Source organism: Dendrobium catenatum, unplaced genomic scaffold (assembly GCF_001605985.2).
Source record: "Dendrobium catenatum unplaced genomic scaffold, ASM160598v2 fragScaff_scaffold_1001, whole genome shotgun sequence".
Classification (NCBI taxonomy): Eukaryota; Viridiplantae; Streptophyta; class Magnoliopsida; order Asparagales; family Orchidaceae; genus Dendrobium; species Dendrobium catenatum.
Window position 1 is genome coordinate 287429 of NW_021319463.1, and position 21870 is coordinate 309298.

The following is a 21870-nucleotide window of genomic DNA, read 5'->3' on the forward strand; positions in this document are numbered from 1 at the left end:
CAGCATTAGGAACCTGCTGGAACCTTTGGGCAGCAGCTGTGGGGCTTCAGGACAGCAAACCGGAGGTTCTAGGAGAGCAGGACAACAGCTCGTCTAGCCGAAATTTTCAGGACAGCAGCCATGAACTTTCAGGACAGCAAACAGGAGTATCCGGACAGCCTCTGATCTTTGCATAAACTCCATGGACAGCAGCTGTAGGATGCTAGAAATCTTCTGGACAGCAAATTGTAATCTCCAAAAGTGCAAGACAACAAGTGCTTGATTGAGAGTGGATTAGGCTAGATGAAAAGGAGAGGAGGGAAAGTTAATAAATCTGAAATTAATTCAGATTTAAGTGAATTTTGAGGGAATTGAATTTGAAAATTTGAATTCAAATCCAATTAAGGCTTAGGTTTCATTGGCATTTAATGGGTAATACCCATTAATGGGGCCGGCGGTTTCAAGAGAGAGAGGGAGGGATTTGGGGAGGGGATTTGTAACTTCCAAATCAATTTATGTCATTTAGGAAAGAGAATGACAACTCAAATCTAATTTGAAATTCAAATAAGCTTGGAGTTATGCACTTTCCTAATTTAGATTTATATATATATATAAAATTAAATTTAATAATTTATTTTTAATAATCCTGTTTAAAATCATTTAATAATTTATTTTTATTTTCCACATCTACCTAAAATTGGGAGCAATCTCGCTCTCTGAACAAATGTAAGATAAATAATAGATCGTTTGTTGTTGAATGAGCTCATTTGATAGCTCAAGAATACTCATTAGATATGTTCAGGAACGAGCTTGTTTGATAGTTTAAAAATTTCGCTAGATATAATCACAAACATGCTCGATGTAATTATTTGTTAGAAGGCTCGATAAGACTTATTTGTTAAGTTAATGTACATCTAGAAGTAGAGCTTGTTTATAACTCGATAAGGCTCATTTATTTAAAGCTCAACAAGCATGAAATAAACCGAACATGAACCCCCATTAATTTAAACGAACCAAGCTTGAACACAAACACAAAAAGCTCAAATCAAACTCGAACCGAACTTGAACAAGCTGATAATAAACAAACTCAAACATGAACACGCGCATACTCAGCTCGGTTCGTTTACAGCCCTAATGAATAGTCTAGATATATAGGATTTTATTTATGCATTTAAATTTTAACTTTATCAAGAATTAATAGTTTTTCATATTCATCTTTCATTTTCATGAACACTGTCCTCTTAATAAGCTACAAGTGCTGTTTTGAATTGAATAACAGATGTGACAACGGCATAGGTCAACATTGATTTATAACTAGGATACCAAAAGTAGCGTTAATACAAATGCACTTGTACATCGTATACATAGCCTCAAATTTCTGCAGGAGGTGCTACAACTAAGAAATCAATAAGCCACTACATCAAGATTGGAGTTTGATTGTGCTCTATACTTAAGATAAAGATATTATCTACCTTTAAAAAAATGCAGGCTTCTAAAGATGGATTGTATTGTTGCTCTTTGAACCTTCAACCTTCTATAGATATTCCACCGCTCTTACTAGGTAGAGAAGATTTCTTCTTATGCCGAAAGAGTTGATAGTCCACCATTCAAATATTTGATCAATGATATTGATGTAGGCAAGGAATGGATCAAAACAAGTTGAGTTGAAAATTTTGTAAGTTCTACTTGAATCAGCTCATTAATGAGCCTCTTATTATGTTTCAAGCACATAAATGCTTTTCTCTACTAGATATCAGTTCATTAATGTCTAGTAGAGAGCCTTTTTAGCTCATAAATTGAGATTCATTCCCCCATTTATTGTCCCTTTGGTTCCCGTGGCTTAACCCTTTGGTTCCCGTGGATGTGCTGGTTGTTTCCCGTGCCATGGCTCCTTGGTTTCCGGTTGGCTGCTGGATTCCCGAGCTGGGTGGCCTTTCCGTGTCTTTTGGTGCCTCGGTTCTGTGCGGGCCTCTTTGGTTCCCGTGGCTGCTTCTTCGGTTCCCTAGCTGGGCTGTTTTCCGTGAAATGCTTGGGGGAATTCCATGACTTATGATGCTTGGGTTCTTGTGAAAATTCATTAAAGTAGCTGTTTGTATTCCTTCTTTTGTGCCTATAAATAGAGTTGTTTTGTGGCTGTTTTAGAATGTTATGTGAATGATTTTTGAAAATGTAAACCTGCGGGTTTTGTTGGAAAAGCTTGCGAGCTCTGTCCACTTCTTCTTCTCTTCTCCTCTAGGAAATCTTGCGAGCTCTTTCCACCCTTCTTCTCGGCTTCTAATCTCTTTCGTCTCTCCGCAAGTGACCACCTCACCTGTATCCCTCTTCTCAAAGTAAGCAAGTTTAGGGTGTCTTGTTAGAGTCTTTGTTTGTAAGTCGTTTAATTTTAAGAGTTGTAAGTCTTTATTTATAAAAGTGTTCGTTTATATGAAATGTAAAAGTTTGTTCTAAAATTTCTAAGTTATCTCTTCTTTTTTAGCATTTTGTGTCTTCTTTTATATAGGAAGCTGTTTGTGTTTTTGTGATAAAAAATTTGGGTCCCTCCCCAAATTTTTGATTGCATTAGATATATATATGAATTTTAAATTTATTAAAAGAAGTAGCTTGCATAGTCATCACTCGTTTTTATGAGATTATCTTATAATTAACAATAACATCATCATCATCATCAAGCCTTTATCCCACTACGTGGGGTCGGCTACATGAATCATTTTTCTCCATTGTGTCCTATTAAAAGTCAAATTCTCGTTTAAATCTAATATACAAAGGTCATTCCTAATATTTTCTAACCAAGTCTTTTTAGGTCTACCCCTACCTTTCTTAACATAAGTCAAAGTGACCAAACCATCTAAGGTGACTCTCTCTAATCTTATCTTCTACTGGAGCTACTCCAACCTTTTCATATATGCTCATTTCGTGTTCTATCTTTAAGGGTAAAGCCACTCATCCACCTGAGCATCCTCATCTCTGCCACACTTAACTTAGTATTATGCTTCTCTTTTAATGGCCAACATTCGGCACCATAAAGCATTGCAGGCCTCACTACCATCTTATAGAATTTTCCCTTAAGTTTGAGGGGTACATTTCTATCACATAACAAGCCCGATGCATTCCTCCACTTCAACCATCCAACTTGAATTCTACTGATAATATCCCCATCTATTTCACCATCACTCTGAACAATAGATCCAAGATATCTAAAACATGTACTCTTATTAATGACTTGATCGCCCAAAGTCACAATCCCATCACTAGGTCTATTACTACTAAAATTACACTCCATATATTCCGTTTTAGATCTACTAAAGCGAAAACCTTTAGACTCTAAGGTTGACCTCCATAATTCAAGTTTACCTTCAACTCCCTCTCTAGTCTTATCAACAAGAAGAATATCATCAGCAAAAAGCATACACCAAGGTACATCCTCTTGCAAATGTCTAGTGAGAACATCCAAGACTAAAGCAAAAAGATATGGGCTTAAGGCTGATCCTTGATGTAACCCAACCGAAATAAGGAAATACTTGGTCAAACCACCTTGTGTTTGAACACAAGTAATAGCTCATGCATACATATCTTTAATGATTTGAATATAAGCATTATTAACTCCTTTCTTTTCAAGAACTCTCCATAGCACTTCTCTTGGAACTTTATCATATGCTTTTTCTAAATCAATAAATATCATATGTAGATCCTCCTTATTTTCTCTATATTTATCCATCAAACCTCTGAATAAATGTATGGCTTCCATAGTCGACCTACCCGACATGAATCCAAAGTGATTTTGAGAAGCATCAATATCACGCGGTAGCATCCTAAGCATTTCCACACCTCTATTGGAATATCATCAGGTCCAACAGTTTTTTCACCCTTCATTTTCTTTAAAGCCTTTCTAACTTCAGTTTTACTAATACGCCGATAAAAACAGAAATCTTTACTTTCATTTAGGGTGCTAAGGTCACTATAGTCAATCTTATTTTCACACTCTTCATTAAAAAGTTTAGCAAAATATCTCATCCATCTTTGTTGAATATCATCTTCTAAGAAAAGTATTTTTTGATCTTCATCCTTAATACACTTCACTTGAACTAAATCCTTACTACTCCTATCTCTTTGTTTGGCTAACTTATACATATATCTTTCTCCCTCCTTAGTATTTAATCTATTATATAAATCGCTAAAAGCTAATGTCTTTGCATCGCATATTGCTTTCTTAGAATCCTTACGAGCCACTTTATATAATTCCCAATTATCAGAATTTTTAAAATTAAACCAATTTTTATAACAAATCTTCTTATTTTTAATCTTTTCTTGCACAATTGGATTCCACCACCAACTATTTTTACTATTAGGAGCTTTTCCCTTAGATACTCCAAGCACATCTTTTGCAATATTCTTAATATCACTAGCCACTTTTTCCCACATAATATTAGCATCCTCATGCACAGACAAAATCTTAAGATCTAAAATCTTACTCACAAAAATATTTTGGTTAATATTCTTTAAATGCCCCCATCTAATCCTAGAAAATTGTTTTACTTTATTTTTTATTTTATGCCCTTTTATCTTAAAGTCCAAAACTAATAATCGATGTTGGGTACATAAATTTTCACTCGGAATAACTTTACAATCTTTGCAATCTAAACGATTTAATTTTCTAATAAGAAAATAGTCAATCTGGGTTGTATTATATCCATTTTTATAAGTGATGAGATGCTCATTCCTTTTCTTAAATAAGGTATTAGCAATTGAAAAATCATAAGCTAAACAAAAATCTAATATGGTCTTGCCACCTTCATTCGTCGTTCCAAATCCATGGCCACCATGAATGCTTTTAAAATCAACTACCTCTTTACCAACATGTCCATTTAAATCTCCTCCAATAAAAACTCTTTCTTCAAGAGGTATATTTTGTATTAATTTTTCTAAGTCATTCCAAAAATTTAATTTAGAACTCATATCCAAACCTACTTGAGGAGCATAAGCACTTATAATATTAACAATCTTATTATCACCAACAATCTTTAAAGCTATAATTCTATCTCCAATCCTATTAATTTTTATAACATTATCCTTTAAACTCTTATCTATAATAACACCTACACCATTTCTAGTACGACTCCTACCCGAATACCAAAGTTTAAATCCTAAACTATCAATTCCTTAGCCTTCTCTCCAACACATTTAGTTTCATGAATGCACAAAATATTTAACTTCCTATAAATCATAATATCTATTAATTCTATTAATTTTCCTGTAAGGGAATCTATATTCCAAGTTCCTATCCTAATTTTAGTTTCATGGACTAGCTTCTTTGCCCACATCAGTCCTTGATGTCGGAACCCTTGCCTATTTAACACTGCACCCGGGTGCCGGTGCAGCGGCCCTTGCACACTTGTCACTGTATTCAGGCCATACAGCGCGTCGCTTCCAGGGGACGCCCTAGCATTAACACAATTTCTTAAAGGATTCATGTCATTATTGTTCGACAAGTTTTACACTGGCTGTCGACTACCTAATGCAACCATCCACTTTTCTCATCAAGGACTTGGGACCTGACAACGACAGTGTTATGAGATTTTAGTCTCTTCTGGATGCTTGAAATTAACCTTAGGGTAAATTTTGACTTTTAAATTTTAGCAATTTCTATAAATAAACCTTTATTTATAATAAAAAGCATAATATGATCAATGAAATATTGAGTTATGAATCTATGGAATTTTATTCTCTTCTGGATGCTTGAAATTTCACATCTCCTTTGTACTTATAGGATTCAACAACTTGCATTGAGAATTCAAAAACCTAACATCTTGATTATAAACTAACTTCAGAAATCGTTGTTTGGTATATATTTCAAGTGTTTTCTTCCTTATTTATATTGTCTCAGCAATTCCGGTGTACCTTGCTTCAGGGGAGTTGATTTTTTGGTTGCATGCAAACACCATCAGATGAATAGATAAAATAGATGAAAGAAGCACTTTCAACATACTTAAGGGAACAAAATGGAACAAAATAAAGAACAAGGACATCAATAAAATTTTCTTAACAAACGCATGCAAGAATAGCAAAGCTTTCAAATAAACTGTCAAATGATCAAATTTTGAATGCATTTTTTAAGACGTAATGGGTTCAAGAAATCAAACTACTGGAGTAGCTGAACCCATATTGGAAGTCAAACTCGCAATTCTTAAATAGTACAATTCTTTGTACCCAACCACACAATTAAAAGAAATTTTTATCTGCACATTTCTCAGAAAGAAATCTAACACATGCCAGAAAGAGCACAAAATATTCAGATTATGTTGGAAAAAGACTGCGCTGAATAAAACATTGTGCATACATTAGCTTCCTCTGAATGAAGGTTGAATTGAGGCTGAATTACATTCACCATAAAGTGGCGTGCCCCGTCCTCTTCAGAGTCACCAATACGTCCATGATTCACTATCACAAAAATGGATGAAGAATAAAACTTTGACCAAGATGGAAACGTGATATAAAAAACTACATTAGACGCAGCTTTAGAAAGTTAATAGAACTAATTAGAGCTTTCAGACAATTTCATGGGAGCAACTATCTTCAAAATATACCAATATTTATATTACATTTGAGAATAAATTTGTATACATGTCAAAACTTACCAACAGCGTTGGATGTTGTACAGTCCATTTTAGTAGAAACAGAAACAGAAGACAGTGAACTTAAGGCCTCAACATGCTGAGAGGGGGGAGAATTCGAACCATGGATTGCTGCCAATGGCCTAAGATTGTCATCTCCAGGAATTCCTGGCCCTTCATTTCTTTGCTGTTCCTCCAACAATTTCCTCTGTGCATACTGCCTGGAAGGAGATGGTTTATGTGGTTCGAATGCTTTCGATATGCCTCCAACCCACGACCAAACAGCATCTCTATTTTCAATAGTCCACAACAGCTTAAGACCATAAACAAATACCCGTCTACAATTGTCGGCAATTACAACATTGAATCCATCATCATCACTAGGATCAGACCGTGTATGGTCACTTTCACTCCCATTTTCAAACTCAGACCTCACGTAGGTCATCTCAAGATTTCTCCTACCAGCTTCTTGCCAAGCTAAAAGCCTAGCAGGATCAGCCTTTGGGGCCTGCCTACGAATAGTAAAATAATCAGAATATAAGAGAAAACCATCGTCACCATTTTTTCCACTGGAACCACTTGGATACATGAAATATTCATTACCAAAATTATCAGTTGAAAGTGCCAGTGAAGCTCCCTTTGTTGATTGAACATCTTGTTTATTGTTAGTACATAGAAATGCCTTGAGAAGATGTAAGTCAAGGCCCTGATATACAAGATCAAGAGGTTCGCGTTTACAGTGGAAAGTATACAACTGCTTGCCACGGCTATAGCAAAGTTCATACTTAAGCCTAGTCATTTCAAATGTAAGGCCACTAGCAGGATCATCTTCACTTAGGGGCATATATCTGATGCATGATGGTGTAGCATCGAGCCGGAGAAAAAATTCAGTCATAACCTTGTCCAGTGATAAGTTACCAGATCTGGCTGCTCTAGAAACGCGAAAGCGTGGCCACCGTGAAAAAGAACGTAGTTTATGAGGAGGAATATAGTTCAGGTTCCACCACTTGAACAACCAAGCCAAGTCATGAGCGCCTATGTTCATTGTTGGAGAATTAGCAGCAATGTTTTTCATCGTTTGTGAAGAATCATGCAAGGGTTCATCTGGTAATAGGCCATTGGCAACAGCAGAAGATGAGCTATGTTCATCATAACAATGCAGAGAGGGTCTGAGAGAAAAATTCCACCTTAGTGAAAGAGAGGTGGAACGAAATGGATCAAAAACTTTCTTTCGAGGTTCCCCTTCCTTTGGAAATGCATGCAAGTAATGATTAAGTGGGCAACCTGATTCGCAGCCCCAATCCATGGAAACATCAAGAGAAAAAGCGGGAGAACGGAGAAAAGGAACAGAAACACTGGGAAGCTTCAAACTGCAATTTTTTACAAGACTCTCAAGGCTACTCAAATAAATCTTGAAATCCTTTGCCAAAAAAAATAGATGGCCATCTGTCTGCTGGATCTCCATGTAAGCTGAAACAATTTTAAGCTCATCTAACTTCTCATAAGGATTTGTTGTTGCTAGCAGATTCCATCTGGTCTCCATGAAAAACAAGCAAATTCTCCCATGAATATAATACCGCATATCATCCCACCAAGGTAAACTTCGTTCTTTTTTGGGTGGATTACTTAAAGATACATTTTGATCCTTGGTGGTGGATGACCAACTCTTACTGCCAAGGTTGGCTCGGCGAAGAGCTACCGTAAATGCATAGCTGATATCAGCAAAACTTGGTTCATACCCCACCCCAAAGGAAAGTTCAGCTTTGTTAAAATATATCGGCAGGTCTGAGTACATTTTAATTGGAGGAGTTGTCCCACTGGCTGAACGGAGCATACGCACCTTCCACCATTTTCCAATGTAAACATCTTGTTCTACTTGAGGTTGGAAACTAGTAGCCTGAAATCAGGAGAAAAACATGCTGAATAACTAACAAGTATACTCCAGTTTAAAAAAAAAGTTGAATGCGGAATATCTGCCATATAAGAGTTAAAAGGCATCAAAGAAGTTCACTAATATAAGTACGAAAAAATATAGCTCACAAAAGTAATATCATGGTGCCCAATTAAAATAGATCATTATAACGGTAAAGAAAAACAAAGTAATATAACGAAACAGAATTAGAACTCCCCAACATTTCCCTTAAATTTACAAAAAATTATTTAATATACTGAAAACCAACCCTTTTTTGTCCTTGGAAATTTTGGCAAGAATAATAAATGATAGAATATGATCTATTAAACTTTATGATCTAGCATTGGAACTAGGTTAAAACCCTATGATATGTGGTGTAGTTCTGTTACAGTCCACTACCTTCTGATAGTCAATGAATGAAGCAATAAATACATGATCTATTTTAAAGCTAAGATAAGATCTTTGATGCGAAGAAATAAATAAAATAAGCAAATGAGTATTACACTAGGATTAGTCAACTCTACTGACACCTACACACGTGACTAGCATTGTGCATATAATGTTTGGTCATTTCACATTTCTTTTAAGAGTTTCCTTAAAAAAGATTAATTCACTTATTGTTATGCTACATTACTATTCAAGCTATTTCACTTATGAATGATTACAAGTAATGTCCTTAGACTAGTCTATGATTATATTTTTAAATTCTTATATCTAGTTCATGATTAGCATATCATATTGTTCTAATTCCTCAAATATTTCAATTTAGTACAAGAGTTATTTATATTACTGAGCTTTATAGCTCATCATATATTATTCTGGTTCTTGTTTTAGGCGAAGGGAAAGATAAGATTGAGCATGAGTCACGATAAGGCTTTGAATCGACTATCCCATGTTTTGATGCTAGTTTTGATGTAAGATAAGAAACATTATCAGGTAATGTATATAAACTCTGATGATTATTAGATGCTCTATAGTTGAATAAATAATATATTTTGGGACACTTCCATGCAAATTTTATTGTGTTAATTATTGATCCCTGTGAGTTAGGAATTGTCTGATATATTTTATTTGAATCATTCTTTACTTCTAAATTTAATAAGTCTACTTTGCTTGATAAATTGCTAGAATTGAAAGACTTTCAAATTCTCTTTCCCTTTGAATAAGAAAAATAAAATATAAATATTTAATGCCCAACAACAAATAACTTTTCAAGTCGAATGAATAAGGCATAAGGTGTGGCATAGAACAAATAATCCATAATTATTATGTAAGCTACCTTCATGAACTGACATTGAAATAGTATGCAACTAAAAAGGATGGCATCGATAAGTTTTTCCTAAATGTGCAAAAAACCACCCTGATGATGCTATATAATATCTTCTAGCAAATTGAAAGCCTTCATAAACTACATTTCCTTGCAAACAAAATAAGAAATAGGTTCACATTTGAGTTTCTCTTTCATAGAATATATATCAGCACCTCTATTGTTGTTCAATAGATTAATATGCTCTTCTTTTTCTTTCTCTTACTCATGGGCATCACTAAAAAATGCAGTAAACAATGATCAAGTTAATAAAATAATAAAATAAAATCTTAGATGATGAAATTCTTTGATAAACTTTTATTTGAAAAATCAGAATCACATTTTGCAAACGTATGCCTTGAGATTACAAAAGTAAGGAGCATACTACAGCAGAAGGGAAAAAAAATGAGAACAAGGCTATGGAGATAGTAGACCATTAACCACTTTATACATTATTGCCTAGAAACACTATATTTTGTTACAAATGGAAGAAGACGAATAAGAAAAAAACATAATCTTAGAAACTTATAATTAGATCTCAAAATAATTCTACATTGAGGTATAATAACATTTAATACCATGCAAGATTGTAAAACCTACGACATGACACGTAGTAAGCAAATTCTTTCTTTTTATCCGATGAGGCTGAAATCAGTTTTGCAGCATAGTTAAAGTTACAGAACAAAGCATGAAAATCTACCAAACATACTCTATTTAAGGAGTTTAAATAATTATGGTAATAGTGTAACTTTGGAGCATCAAACTAGATAACCAATCTAAACTAAACAGATGCAAACAAGCTGGTCCACAATATGTAACTCTTTTGACCAAAATAGTTAAAAAACTAATCTGTATCAGGTGGTCTACACTTCCGACAGGGAATAGGAAAAATAAACTAAGGTGCAACTCAAAAACATGAACATTAGATAATTGAATGATGCAAGCAAACACAAAGCTATTTAATCAATATGATATGCATTATTTGCCAGAAATTTTTTTTTTTTTTTTGCATTATTTGCCAGAATAAGTTAAAAAAAAGTTGGAATATGTAACATGTATATACACATCATTTCAACCAATTTATTGCAATGACTTCGGAAAAAAATAGACCTGAACAGAATCACAATACAACATTCAGTTTATTCACGAACAATTTTTTTCAGCATTGGTTAAAATATTTTAGAATTCATTTTGGCAGGTTCAGTTCATGAATTTGGCAAGAATTGAACCTAACTGAATCCACAGCAACCCCAATTCACCAAAATGGTGAGAAATTATTTCTATCCTTGCACCATGTCCAGTGTCATTCTTAGAGTTAGGTTTCTTCTGATGAGAATCATGTGAGAATTTCAAACCCATTCAGAAGCATTGCATCTTAGAAAAAAAATTTATAATACTGATTAAGAAGACAACAATTGTCAAAATCAGATGTTATTTCAATATCATCAATTTATATGCATGTCTAATGTATATGAGCTTAGATATGCATGAGCCTGGTGTATGAATCCACATTGCATTTCCGTAGGATTAAATGTATTTGCCTTTGCAGGTGTGCAGCTTGGTTGTGCATCAATAATTTAGCATATTCTAAAGCTCACAAAGGAAATTCAGCATTACATTATTCACTATTTCCCAGAAACAAGATATCATAATTGAACTCTTATTCTTGCAAATTCTCAATAAAAAAATGGCAAAGCCAACTAATAGAAAAGATTAACTTTAAAAAAGGATTGATGAGGACATCGAAGATCAACGGCTACGATCGTGTTTACTTATCTTGATGTATTTTATTTGCTATTTGTACTTTTCCCTTTCTACCCTCACTTGAGGGTTTTGTCTTATGTGGCCCTAGGGGCAATTATGTCTTTTATTTTTCCTTCATGTAATTGGCTATTTAAGCCTTCCCCTTCCTCTTGGAAAGGGGGATGATTATTGATAATGAAAAGTTTCATGTTTTTGTTGATCTCTTAGTGAGTTCATGAGAGGAGAAGCCCGAGGAGGGTAATTCGCAATACCCGCCAATCTTTGGAAGAGTCCGAGATTCGCGGTTCTTACGATTTCTTTGTGAGTTCGTTAGTTATCTCTATATTTCTCGTATATTCTTGTTCTTCTCTTTTCTCCCCTCTTCATCCACAAAGTATTCCCCTAGCTCCATTGCCGCCGCCCCTTGGAGTCCACCCGCCGGCCACCCTCACGGCTCCGGCCGGCCACTTTGCCGGCAACCTCCCCAACCGTCCACTCCCTCCCGCATGCTCCAAATTTGAAATTTGAATTTCGAATTTCGAATTCTTTCCTAATTTGGAAATCCAATTTAGGAAAGTTTTATTTGATAAATTCCAATTTCAAATTAAATTAAATTGGAGTTCTCATAACTTACCTCCACGTCATCACCCACCTTGTTCTTCAAATTTCGAAAATTCAAATTTGAATGAGCTCCAAAATTTCCATAATTGCCAAAGTCCAAATAAGGAAAGAATTGGGTTGAATCCAATTCAAATTTCATGGCATGAGGACAGCCCTCACGGCTCCCAAACCTAGCCGCCTCTCTTCAGGCTCCTCTACGATTTTCCCCTCTCCCCCAAATGTCTATTTGCTGTCCTGCACTAGAGGAAGGTTGAAACTATTGTTCTGAAGCCCCTTGCACCAGATTTCTTACCTTTGGAGAGCTCCTAACTGCTGTACAAGGATTACGGCAGCAAGACCTTGCTGTTCTGTAGACCAGACAGGTTTCCAAAGTCAAAACAATTGCTGCCCAAGGATTCCTGCAGTCCCGGAAAATCCCTGCAGCCACCAACTGCTGTCCACGTTTGTGAGGAAAGTTAATCTCGGCGAAGTGCGAGGAGGTTCGTGGTTGCTGCCCTCTTCATTCCCAACTACCATACTACCTTGCCGGAGCGCGTATCTCTCTTGCCTTTGGGTAAAATCGACACTCGACTCTCTATCTTCATAGTTGCATCCTTGAATGTGAATTTATTATCTTCACGAAGATCATGTCAATTATTCGCCGCTAGAACCTAGTAATAGGAAGAGTTGTGTGAGGGACTTTTCATAGACTAATCTTAGTGTTAGTATTGGAATTTATTGTTGGAATGAGCCATGTATGCAATGTCGGATTAAGTTGGCTATCGTTTTGAACTTAACTTTTATTCATGTAATTTAACTTAAGCTAAGTGACTTTTAATATTTATCTTATCGTTCAATTCCGCATAAGAACTTGCCTATTATGGCCTCTAAATCTAAGCGTGCAAACTTTCATTAAGAAAATCATTTCCGCATGGGATTGTTTCACATCAAGGATACAAATGAATAGAACAGGAATTTAAAAAAAAAATCTCTTCAGACACCAAGATGAAGCAGTACAATGCATTGCAGCTGAAAAGTAATAAAAACGATGATAAGTGAAAACTACACTGATCAATAAAGTCGGAGAACAAAACTCGTTGAGCCTACCTGCTGAGCAAGCACAATGCGACCTTTACATTTTCCAGCAGTTGCAGAAAAGAGGGGAAATGTGTAATTTCTTAGTTGGACAACTAAAGATCCTGTAGTTAAATCAACATCTCTTCCATATGTCCGAGAAAAAGGTATGTCATTGTCTAAGCTGACTGGATCCATCTTTTTTATGAATTCAACCATTGCAACGTCCCCTCCAACAACTTTGGTCAAAGTTACATCTAACTCCGTAGCACAGAGAGATAGTAGTGATTCTCTGTTCTTGCTTGTCTTAAAACCAGATTGAAAGCCCTCTGTGCATGCTCCTGACCCTTCCGAGGGTACTAATTTCTTGCATGCTCTATAATAAGATCGAAATGCCTGCTTTTGAATATCTTCATATAAGTCTTTAATGGCCAAGTCATTTGATTTATCAATCTCAACTCCATCATGGAAAAGCTTCTTTTCAGAACAAAATTCCTTGTTTTCAGAAACTCCAGAATTGGTTCCCATGTCAAGAATGTCATCAAGAAACTTACCTCTGACAGCTGCCTCACAAATCTCAGTCTTCATCAGCTGATAGTGTTCATCGAGCCATCCTTGTATAGGTTCTTCCTCAATATCTGCAGTTAGCTTGCGAATGATAAATCTAGCAGTACCAAAATTTGCAGGCTTGGACTTAGGCTTCCTGTAATTGTCTTTTTTCACATGCATGAGACTAGCCTTGGCATTAGCGATTAATTTCAAGCCACGCACCATATCCTCCACTGCATCCTCAATAGCACGTAACTGCAGCCTGTAAGGCATGCAAATATGAAGATCAGGACCTTGAATCACCCAATCCCATGTAGTAGTATCCCATGAAGAGGTCAACTGTACTTTAGCATCTGCCAAATTACCTGATGCAGAAACTGGAATGCGAGAAATCTGCATTCTGCTGCTTTTGAGAACATTAGCATTATTAAAACTTAGAACAAGCTCTTCAAGTAACACACCGATCCTTGCATTCTCTGAAAAAATAGACTGCACGTGAATAACTGCTTCAACACCATCTGCAATCTCAGCAGTTAATTTCAGCTTCTCCACATCAATGGCAAAGACTGCCTCCCTTTTAGCATGATTCTTATAGGATTTTGCCTGTACCGAAACAATTTCTTTTTCAGCTTCCTTGTCTTTTAGGATATCGAGTTCTTCCTTGACTCCATCACAAGAACCATGATTCCTTATTTTATGTAAAAAGCATTTCACAGCAGTCATAAATTCAAAAGCTGCCAAATGTACATCAGGTTCCCACCTAATTGAAATATCAGTCACATTGAGAAGTGAGCAGACAGCAACTTCACTGAGGCCACCAGAGCGTCGGACAAATTTTGCATGTTGCACATCAAATATAGTAACTTTAGAACCATACATATGGTCATTGTAACTTTCCTGATAAATAGACCTAGTTCTCTCAAGATCAATCTGCAGAGAACGTCTTTCCTTATTTAAGCAAACACTAACGTGAGAGATGCTTAGAGATGTGCAAAATTTCAATTTCTTGCAGCCACTTGTAGTATTTGAAATGATGCTTGCCCTGCGAGTAGTACCATCCGCAGAGACATTGATCATAACAACACCACCTTGTGAACCAAAATTCACACGCTTGGGGTCCGCAATGACCATATCATCCATATTTACTTCACCACAATATTTAATATTACATTTTTCAAGGTTTAGTTTTAAGATTCGACTCCCATTTGCAGAATTTTTTCTTGAATGCCCAGCCTTATCATGTAAATCTCGTTTACGAAAAATAGGTAAACTTTTGAGGAATGACTGAAAGGAGGACAAAGTCAACAGTAGAGATTCAATATGACTAAAGCCAAAATATAACCCCATGCCAGTTATATCAATAGCAAAAACTAATTTCAACCGGTTAGAATCTTGGTCTTCATGTGCTTCCATCTCCCGAAGTCCCCAATCTAAACCAACCCTTGCCATATGCAGTAAAGATCCAAAATTAGCTTCCGAATCAAATAAATCTAGCTTTAGACATTTCTGATATTCATCTGCCATATAGAAATGTACTTCACCGAGTTCTGCATGAACTTGAACTCCCTTGCTTGCTATATTGTTTGCAAACAGATGAGACGATTGTGCGCACCCCTACATTAAAAGACAACTGTAAGAGCAAATCACATCAGCTTCGCCAACTCTTGTGCAAAACAACATGCAGTCGAAAGTATTAGATAGTTTCGAGTAAATTCTCAAATAACATATATCTGTAGTAATGACTGACATTGGATAGTAGCAATAGGTCCAATAAAGGTACAAAAAAACCAAAACAGCCGTTAAAATGCTTAAAAACAACCAATATGCCATAATTTTTTTCTTCTGATAAATTATATGAATAGTACTAAAGTGGCTGTGTTTCAGGTTTGGGGTTAGGTGTTTGATGTTGTTAGCTTCAATATTTGTACCACCAAATTCTGAATCATAATGTCACGATCTAAAGTCTAAACCAGTTGACCTCCTCTGTGATCTTAAAAAGGCTACCACTGCAGAGTGCAGACTAGCATGTCAACGCTAATACGAAGCCCTCAACTTCACTATAGGATATGGAGGACAAAAATTTGCCACACAAGAAAGAAACAAAATTTGCGGAGGAAATTCGATATCAAAATATATATATATATATATATATATATATATGCGCGCACACATATATGTCCCCACCCACAAAGAAAAATAAAATAAATCCCCCCTCTTCCCTTCTCTTTCCCTCAAGCCGTCCTTTCCTAGGCCCAGCCCAAGCTCCCTCCATTTAATTGACTACTTATCCCACTCTTCCTCACAAATTGTTTTGTTTGCTTGCTCAAAACATCTCACAATGACAAGAAGGAGACTTCGAGCACATCACGTGCAACCGAATAGCGGCATTTTATGTGAAGGGAAGCACATTTTCAAGTATATTTTAGGTGATTTCATGCACAAAATGCTTCATACAAAAGTCCCCAAGCACCGTTATTGGTGTGGTTGAACATATATCATAGGCCATGATGTTTGGTGCAATACACCTAAAACACTTTTGATTGCATGGTGAGATGACCAACATTTATCACCTCTCGCTTGGCTGGCATAGAAATTTTATTTAAGTTTTAGAAAAGATACAGCATAGGAAATGAAAATGATAAGACAATCATGAAAATAATTTTTTGAAAACAAACATGACGAGGAAATACATCAAAAATTGTACAAGCAAAAGAAAATAAATAATAACAATAATACTTTTTTTATGACAGAATTTAAAAGAACTCATCCTCAATGGGAACGTGGACTTATGCATAACTGGAAGACAAAAGCAAGCAAATGTTATTTCAAAAAGCATGCAATGCACTCATTTTGATTAGATGATCATTGCTAACAAATTGCTTGAACTGTGAACTAGAAACGACTCCAGAATTGAATGCGTAAGTCTTCAAATAGAATTGTTGATGCATAATAAGTCACATTGTGTTTTCACATTTTTCGATGTAAATGCAATGCAAATTCACCTACTTTGAAAGATGTGAATATTTATCTCCAATTCAAATATTTGCTAATGTTGGTTCAGACAAGCTTTGTAGTCACGCATGGAACTCACAAGGTAGTCCAAAATGAGAACTGAATTTTTTTTAAGCACAAAATAATTAAAAAAATTAGGAAAATAATAAATTCTGAAAAAGAACAAGATGCAAAATACCCTCTAAAAAACAAATGTAGAGAACTAAAAAATACAAAATCCAGAAAATTAAAAAAAAAAATCCAAGATTATTTTAGAAGACATGTTTCATACATTGAACCTTCTTAGGACTATACTTCAAAGCGCTATTAAGCACTATTTTCTCACATGGTACAAATCATGCAAATGCCTAACATTCCAAAAAATATAAAGAATGTGATACAAATAACAAAAGAAATATGGTGCCCATCTATGCCTGATCCTCCGCATGTAAGGGGTGGAGTAGATAAGGTTTGTGTTTCAAAAATTATCCAAATTACAAAAGAATAATTGTAATTCCCCAGCCATAAGTTTAGCCAATTATTTATATGATGAACTAAGGATCAGTAGTTCAATTGTGGGTCTTGCCAACAATTTTATGGTAAAGCATTTGCATAACGCTTTCAAGCTAAAAATCCACCCAAACAAGAAAATTCTACAGTTTCCCTACCTACTGATAGAGTCACAATTCTTAACCTGTCAACCTCTCCATCATCGAAGTTACAAGTCCCGTTTAAGGCCCAATCTTCTGCATGTTGAAGAACAATAAATAGTGCCAATAGCTCAATAATCATTTATAGTCCCTTATAAAAGAGAACTAGTGTAGACAGAATTAAGCGATGTCATAGTACGCTACATGCAAAAGGTAGTGTTAATACAATCCATATGCTGGCAATTTTCAAAGCCTGATCCTCTAAACATGGGTGACAGAGTTGACACGATCAAACACATGAAGAAGAAGAAACCAACATATGTGCAAACTAAGCATGTCAACAATGCCCTCGAGCCAAATTAAAATGATGGGGCAAACATCAAAGATCGCTGACACTACTAGAAGAACAATTATAAATACAATGCAAGAATACAAAGAAGATTTCCGACACCATTGTTAGCAATTGATGCATCGATTTGTGCATAAACATTTTTAGCCATCAAGTTCAAATTGAGATGAACAAATCTAGTTCTCTGAGCTAATTCTCTGAGTAAACCATTTCCACTCAGCTGTCGATCCAACATAAGGTAGCCAAGACAATCTGCTCAGAAATGGAGATGATATACACAATTTTGACAAATTATAACTATAAGAGTTCACATATGATAAATCTAGCAAGAAACTAGAGACTCCAAGTCTTTGAAGATGACCAAAATTATATGAAAATCAATCATGTCGACGCAAATTTAAAAAGATTGAAATGCAAAGCTCTCGAAGATTCGTCTCATTAGTTAATCAAAAACATCATAGACAGCCAAAAAATAGAAATTCCAAAGTTCGCAAAGTGTAAGCAAGTCAAGCTAGGAAAGTCAAAAAGTAGTAGTTCACTAGCCTAAGGTCTAGTAAGATAAAGATGGTCAGACTTCTAGGGTATTGGCAATCTTCCTTGCAAATAATCTAAAAGACTATGTAGAGCAAACCCCCACTCAATACGTCTGATAGTCAAGCTCATGTTCAAAAAAATTTATCCAGTTTAACAAGCTTCGACAATGCAAACCAAAGAAGAATTTCAAGTGGTTCAAAAAGCTTATAATTGAAACGAAGATATCCACCTAATAGGATTTCAAATAAAAACTTGAAATTCATACCCCAATGATGGAATTGGTTGTTAGATATCATAATCAGAGGGGTATACACTTAATACCATGCTCTCAATCACAAAGAAAAACATTTTGAGCATTGTATCCTATGATGGGTTCAATTAACTCCAATCATAACCAGAAAAGATCCAATCATAAAAATGCACCAAAAATAAAATATATTTCAGGTTTTTTTCCAACGATGGAAGAATCATGAATAGAGAGAATTCTTTCTAAGCCGATTCTCCCATTAAAAACTAGACAAAAAAAGTAAATATTAAATATAAAAAACAAAAAATGAGGAAATAAATGTCAATTATGCTCATAGAGCTATCCATCCATCCTTCATAATAGTTTGCTAAAAAGAAAAAATTTAAGCAAGCTCATAGCTCTCAAAGAGCAAATTTCATATCAAATATATTTATATGATCATATTCAAAAATCTCATATTAATAAGAACATGGCAAGTGCCCCCTAAGTAGGTGGTTTAGCTTAACTGTGATAGCGTCATTATATTATAGTTATAGCCTAAGCTCAGATGTTTGCCTAAAACTAAGCATGTGAGTTGTGAGCCAAGATGCAAGCCCATTGAGGAAATGTCAATTTAAAATTGGTTGGCAAGCTTTTTCCCCTTATGTCTACCGAGTTCCTTTGGATAACTTTACACATTGTTGGTGATGAGAATCCTTCGGGGTGGTACAAAAATCTTTGTTCACTGAGTATATTAGGGTATTTATTAGGTTGGTTGTCATTTCCCCACTCTGTTGTAAGCTAATAACAATATATTTTTTCCTAAATCAAATTTTTTGCTAATAAAGCAAAGTCTTAAAGAGATGATAGACTAACCTTATGTAAAATCCATGGCTACATTACATAGTCCATCTGCAATGACCGGAGGTGAACCTGGTAAAAAAATAAATTTATCTAAGTGCTTATGAACTACTGTGAATTTGATTTATGTAGAAAAATGTATAGCTAGAAAATTTCCCAAGAGTACGGTGATGTTGAGAGGGGAGTGTTGCACCGTTAAACTCTTTATCAGGGTGAATAAAATTAAGGTCATAGGGGCACTGCAGCACTGAGGGAGCGGCGTTGTGATACTAACTTCTGTCTGTTGAAGAGTGCTTTGAGGCGCTGCAGTGCTAAGGACTGGTTATGAGGAATTTTCCAAAAACAAAAAACCCTTGGGAGCACAGCGACGCTATGGAAGTCAGTGCTATGGCGTTAGGTCAATTTTGAGATTTTGATATAAATATCTAAAATTATTAACCCATTTCCCATTCTTCATTTCCATTCACTAGAAACATTTGGAGTGGTGTTAGAGAGGAGAAAGAGGAAAGAGAAAAAGAAGCTATGGTTTGGAGGTTCCAGAGCCAGATTTTTACCTTAGGCCAGTTGGAAAAATTATTCTTCTTGAGGTAGGCTTTTATTACCCTACTTTAGTTTTTAATTTGGGTCAATCGGGTAAAATTTATAGGTTTTATTTGATTAAATTAAGGTTAAAAAACTTTCCATCATATAACTTTTGATATGTTGCAAAGAAGATGATTCTGAGCATTTTTTCAAGAAAAAATCAAAGTATCACCACATGATTTTAACTATATGGTTTTTTGTGCTATGCAACTTATGTTGATTTAGCAGAAAGTGTCATAGAAAAATAAAAGTCCCAAAATAATATTATAAATATTCCCCATGAACAAGTTTATAAATTATTACTGGTGAGCATGTATAAGTTTTACCCCATACATACTACTGGAATTGTCATACATATGCTACTTTCATGCATTCATGCATTATGTTAAATGTCATTTATACATGTTGAATATATCGATGTTTCTAGGTTCATGTGATGAAATGTACATGTCAAGTTTATGTGGTGGAGGATATGTAGGGAGAAAATAAGTGATATAAATGGCGATTGATTCATGTTTTGTGCAATACAAGTGGTTATAAGGTTGACAAGATGGAAATTAATGTTATGAAATGCTTATAACCAGTATGAAATTTTATTGTGTTTTAACTTAATTGTTAATAATGTTATTATTATTTCTTATTCATGGTTTGTGTATTCACGGAGCTTAGCTCATTAGCATTAGTTGTACTGCAGGAAAGGGGAAGGAGCCAATAGGGCAATAGGCATAAGGGAAGGACGGTTCTTTTGGTGTATATACTTTTTGGGTGTGCATAGAGGTTAAAGTGGTAGTTGTACAAAGAATTTTGTGTATGTAAGTAAATTCTAAAAAGTTTTAGTCGAGCTCTGTATTTACTTTAATTATCTTTGATGTAAATTGGAATACATTACATGCTTCCTATGATTAAGCATGGAGTTGATAGGTTGACATACTAGGAGTCTAAATAAGTTTCTTTTTACTCACTTGATTCTTAAGGTAGTGACTCGGAATGGGTGTTAGTAAGAAGGAGCCGGTTCAAATTTTCCTTCTCTGTTGTACTCCAGATTTGCTGTTAGAGGGTGGGCCAATTTGGGGTGTTACATCGACGCTCCTGGAGGGTTCGAAGGTTTCGACGCTCACTGCTGCCTATAATGCATTCATTATGTGAAAGTCGAAGGTTCTGTATTAATTTTTTATTCCAATTATACCCACGCGGCATGCTTGGGACATCTGAATTTTATGTTAAAAATTAACAAAAGGACCAAAAGGGTTTCATTTTAAAGAGTTGAGAGATCAAATTGATCCCTCAAAAGAATTGAGGATCATTTTGATCACTCATAAAGAATTAAGGGATCATTTTGATCATTTTCACTATTAAAATATAATCACAATTAATAATTATGTGTAGTGCGGCAATCATGTTACAAATAGAATATTGTATAATTACCACCTTATTTTAACTGAACTATTAAAATTTCTATTTATATCTTATGCAATTTATTTTAATTACAAATATTGAATTCTTTAGTAGACTCGAGTACCTGACTGAGCAAGTGGCTGGCTCACCCTACATATGCAAATGTTATTTCAAGGAAAGAAAAAGTCCCAGCTAAGTAGAGAAAGGTGTCGAAGGTCAAAAGTCCAGGTCATAGTTATGCTCCTAATTTAGAGTTATCTTTTATAATCCAGCCATTTATGTATATAAGTTGATATGAAGAAAATATTATATTGGATTATCATATATGACTCTTTTGACGAAATATGAATTGTTATATTTTTTGGGATTGGATGTTTTAGTTGGTTATGGGTTTACTTATTGATGAAGAGTTGAATATGATTAGGAAAAATTCTTTCAATTAGATCTTAAGGCATGACACCTTAATCAGAAATTCTCTCTAGCAATCGAATGATAATTAATCATAGGACTT

The 21870-nt window shown here is 35.1% G+C and overlaps 1 protein-coding gene across 3 annotated transcripts in view; it reads right to left on the bottom strand.

Moving 5' to 3' along the window:
* Positions 1–21870, bottom strand: part of LOC110098783 (protein SABRE) — a 55644-nt gene that overhangs the window by 17116 nt on the left and 16658 nt on the right. For 2 of the 3 annotated variants that reach the window (XM_020825706.2, XM_020825707.2), the window contains 3 exons: positions 13256–15385; positions 6612–8484; positions 6314–6414 (listed from right to left, as the gene is read on the bottom strand). In XM_020825706.2, coding sequence (XP_020681365.1) covers positions 6314–6414; positions 6612–8484; positions 13256–15385 — 4104 coding nt within the window. Of the gene's footprint in view, positions 1–6313; positions 6415–6611; positions 8485–13255; positions 15402–21870 lie in introns of all 3 variants that reach the window. The other variant, XM_028697818.1, reaches the window with a different exon arrangement.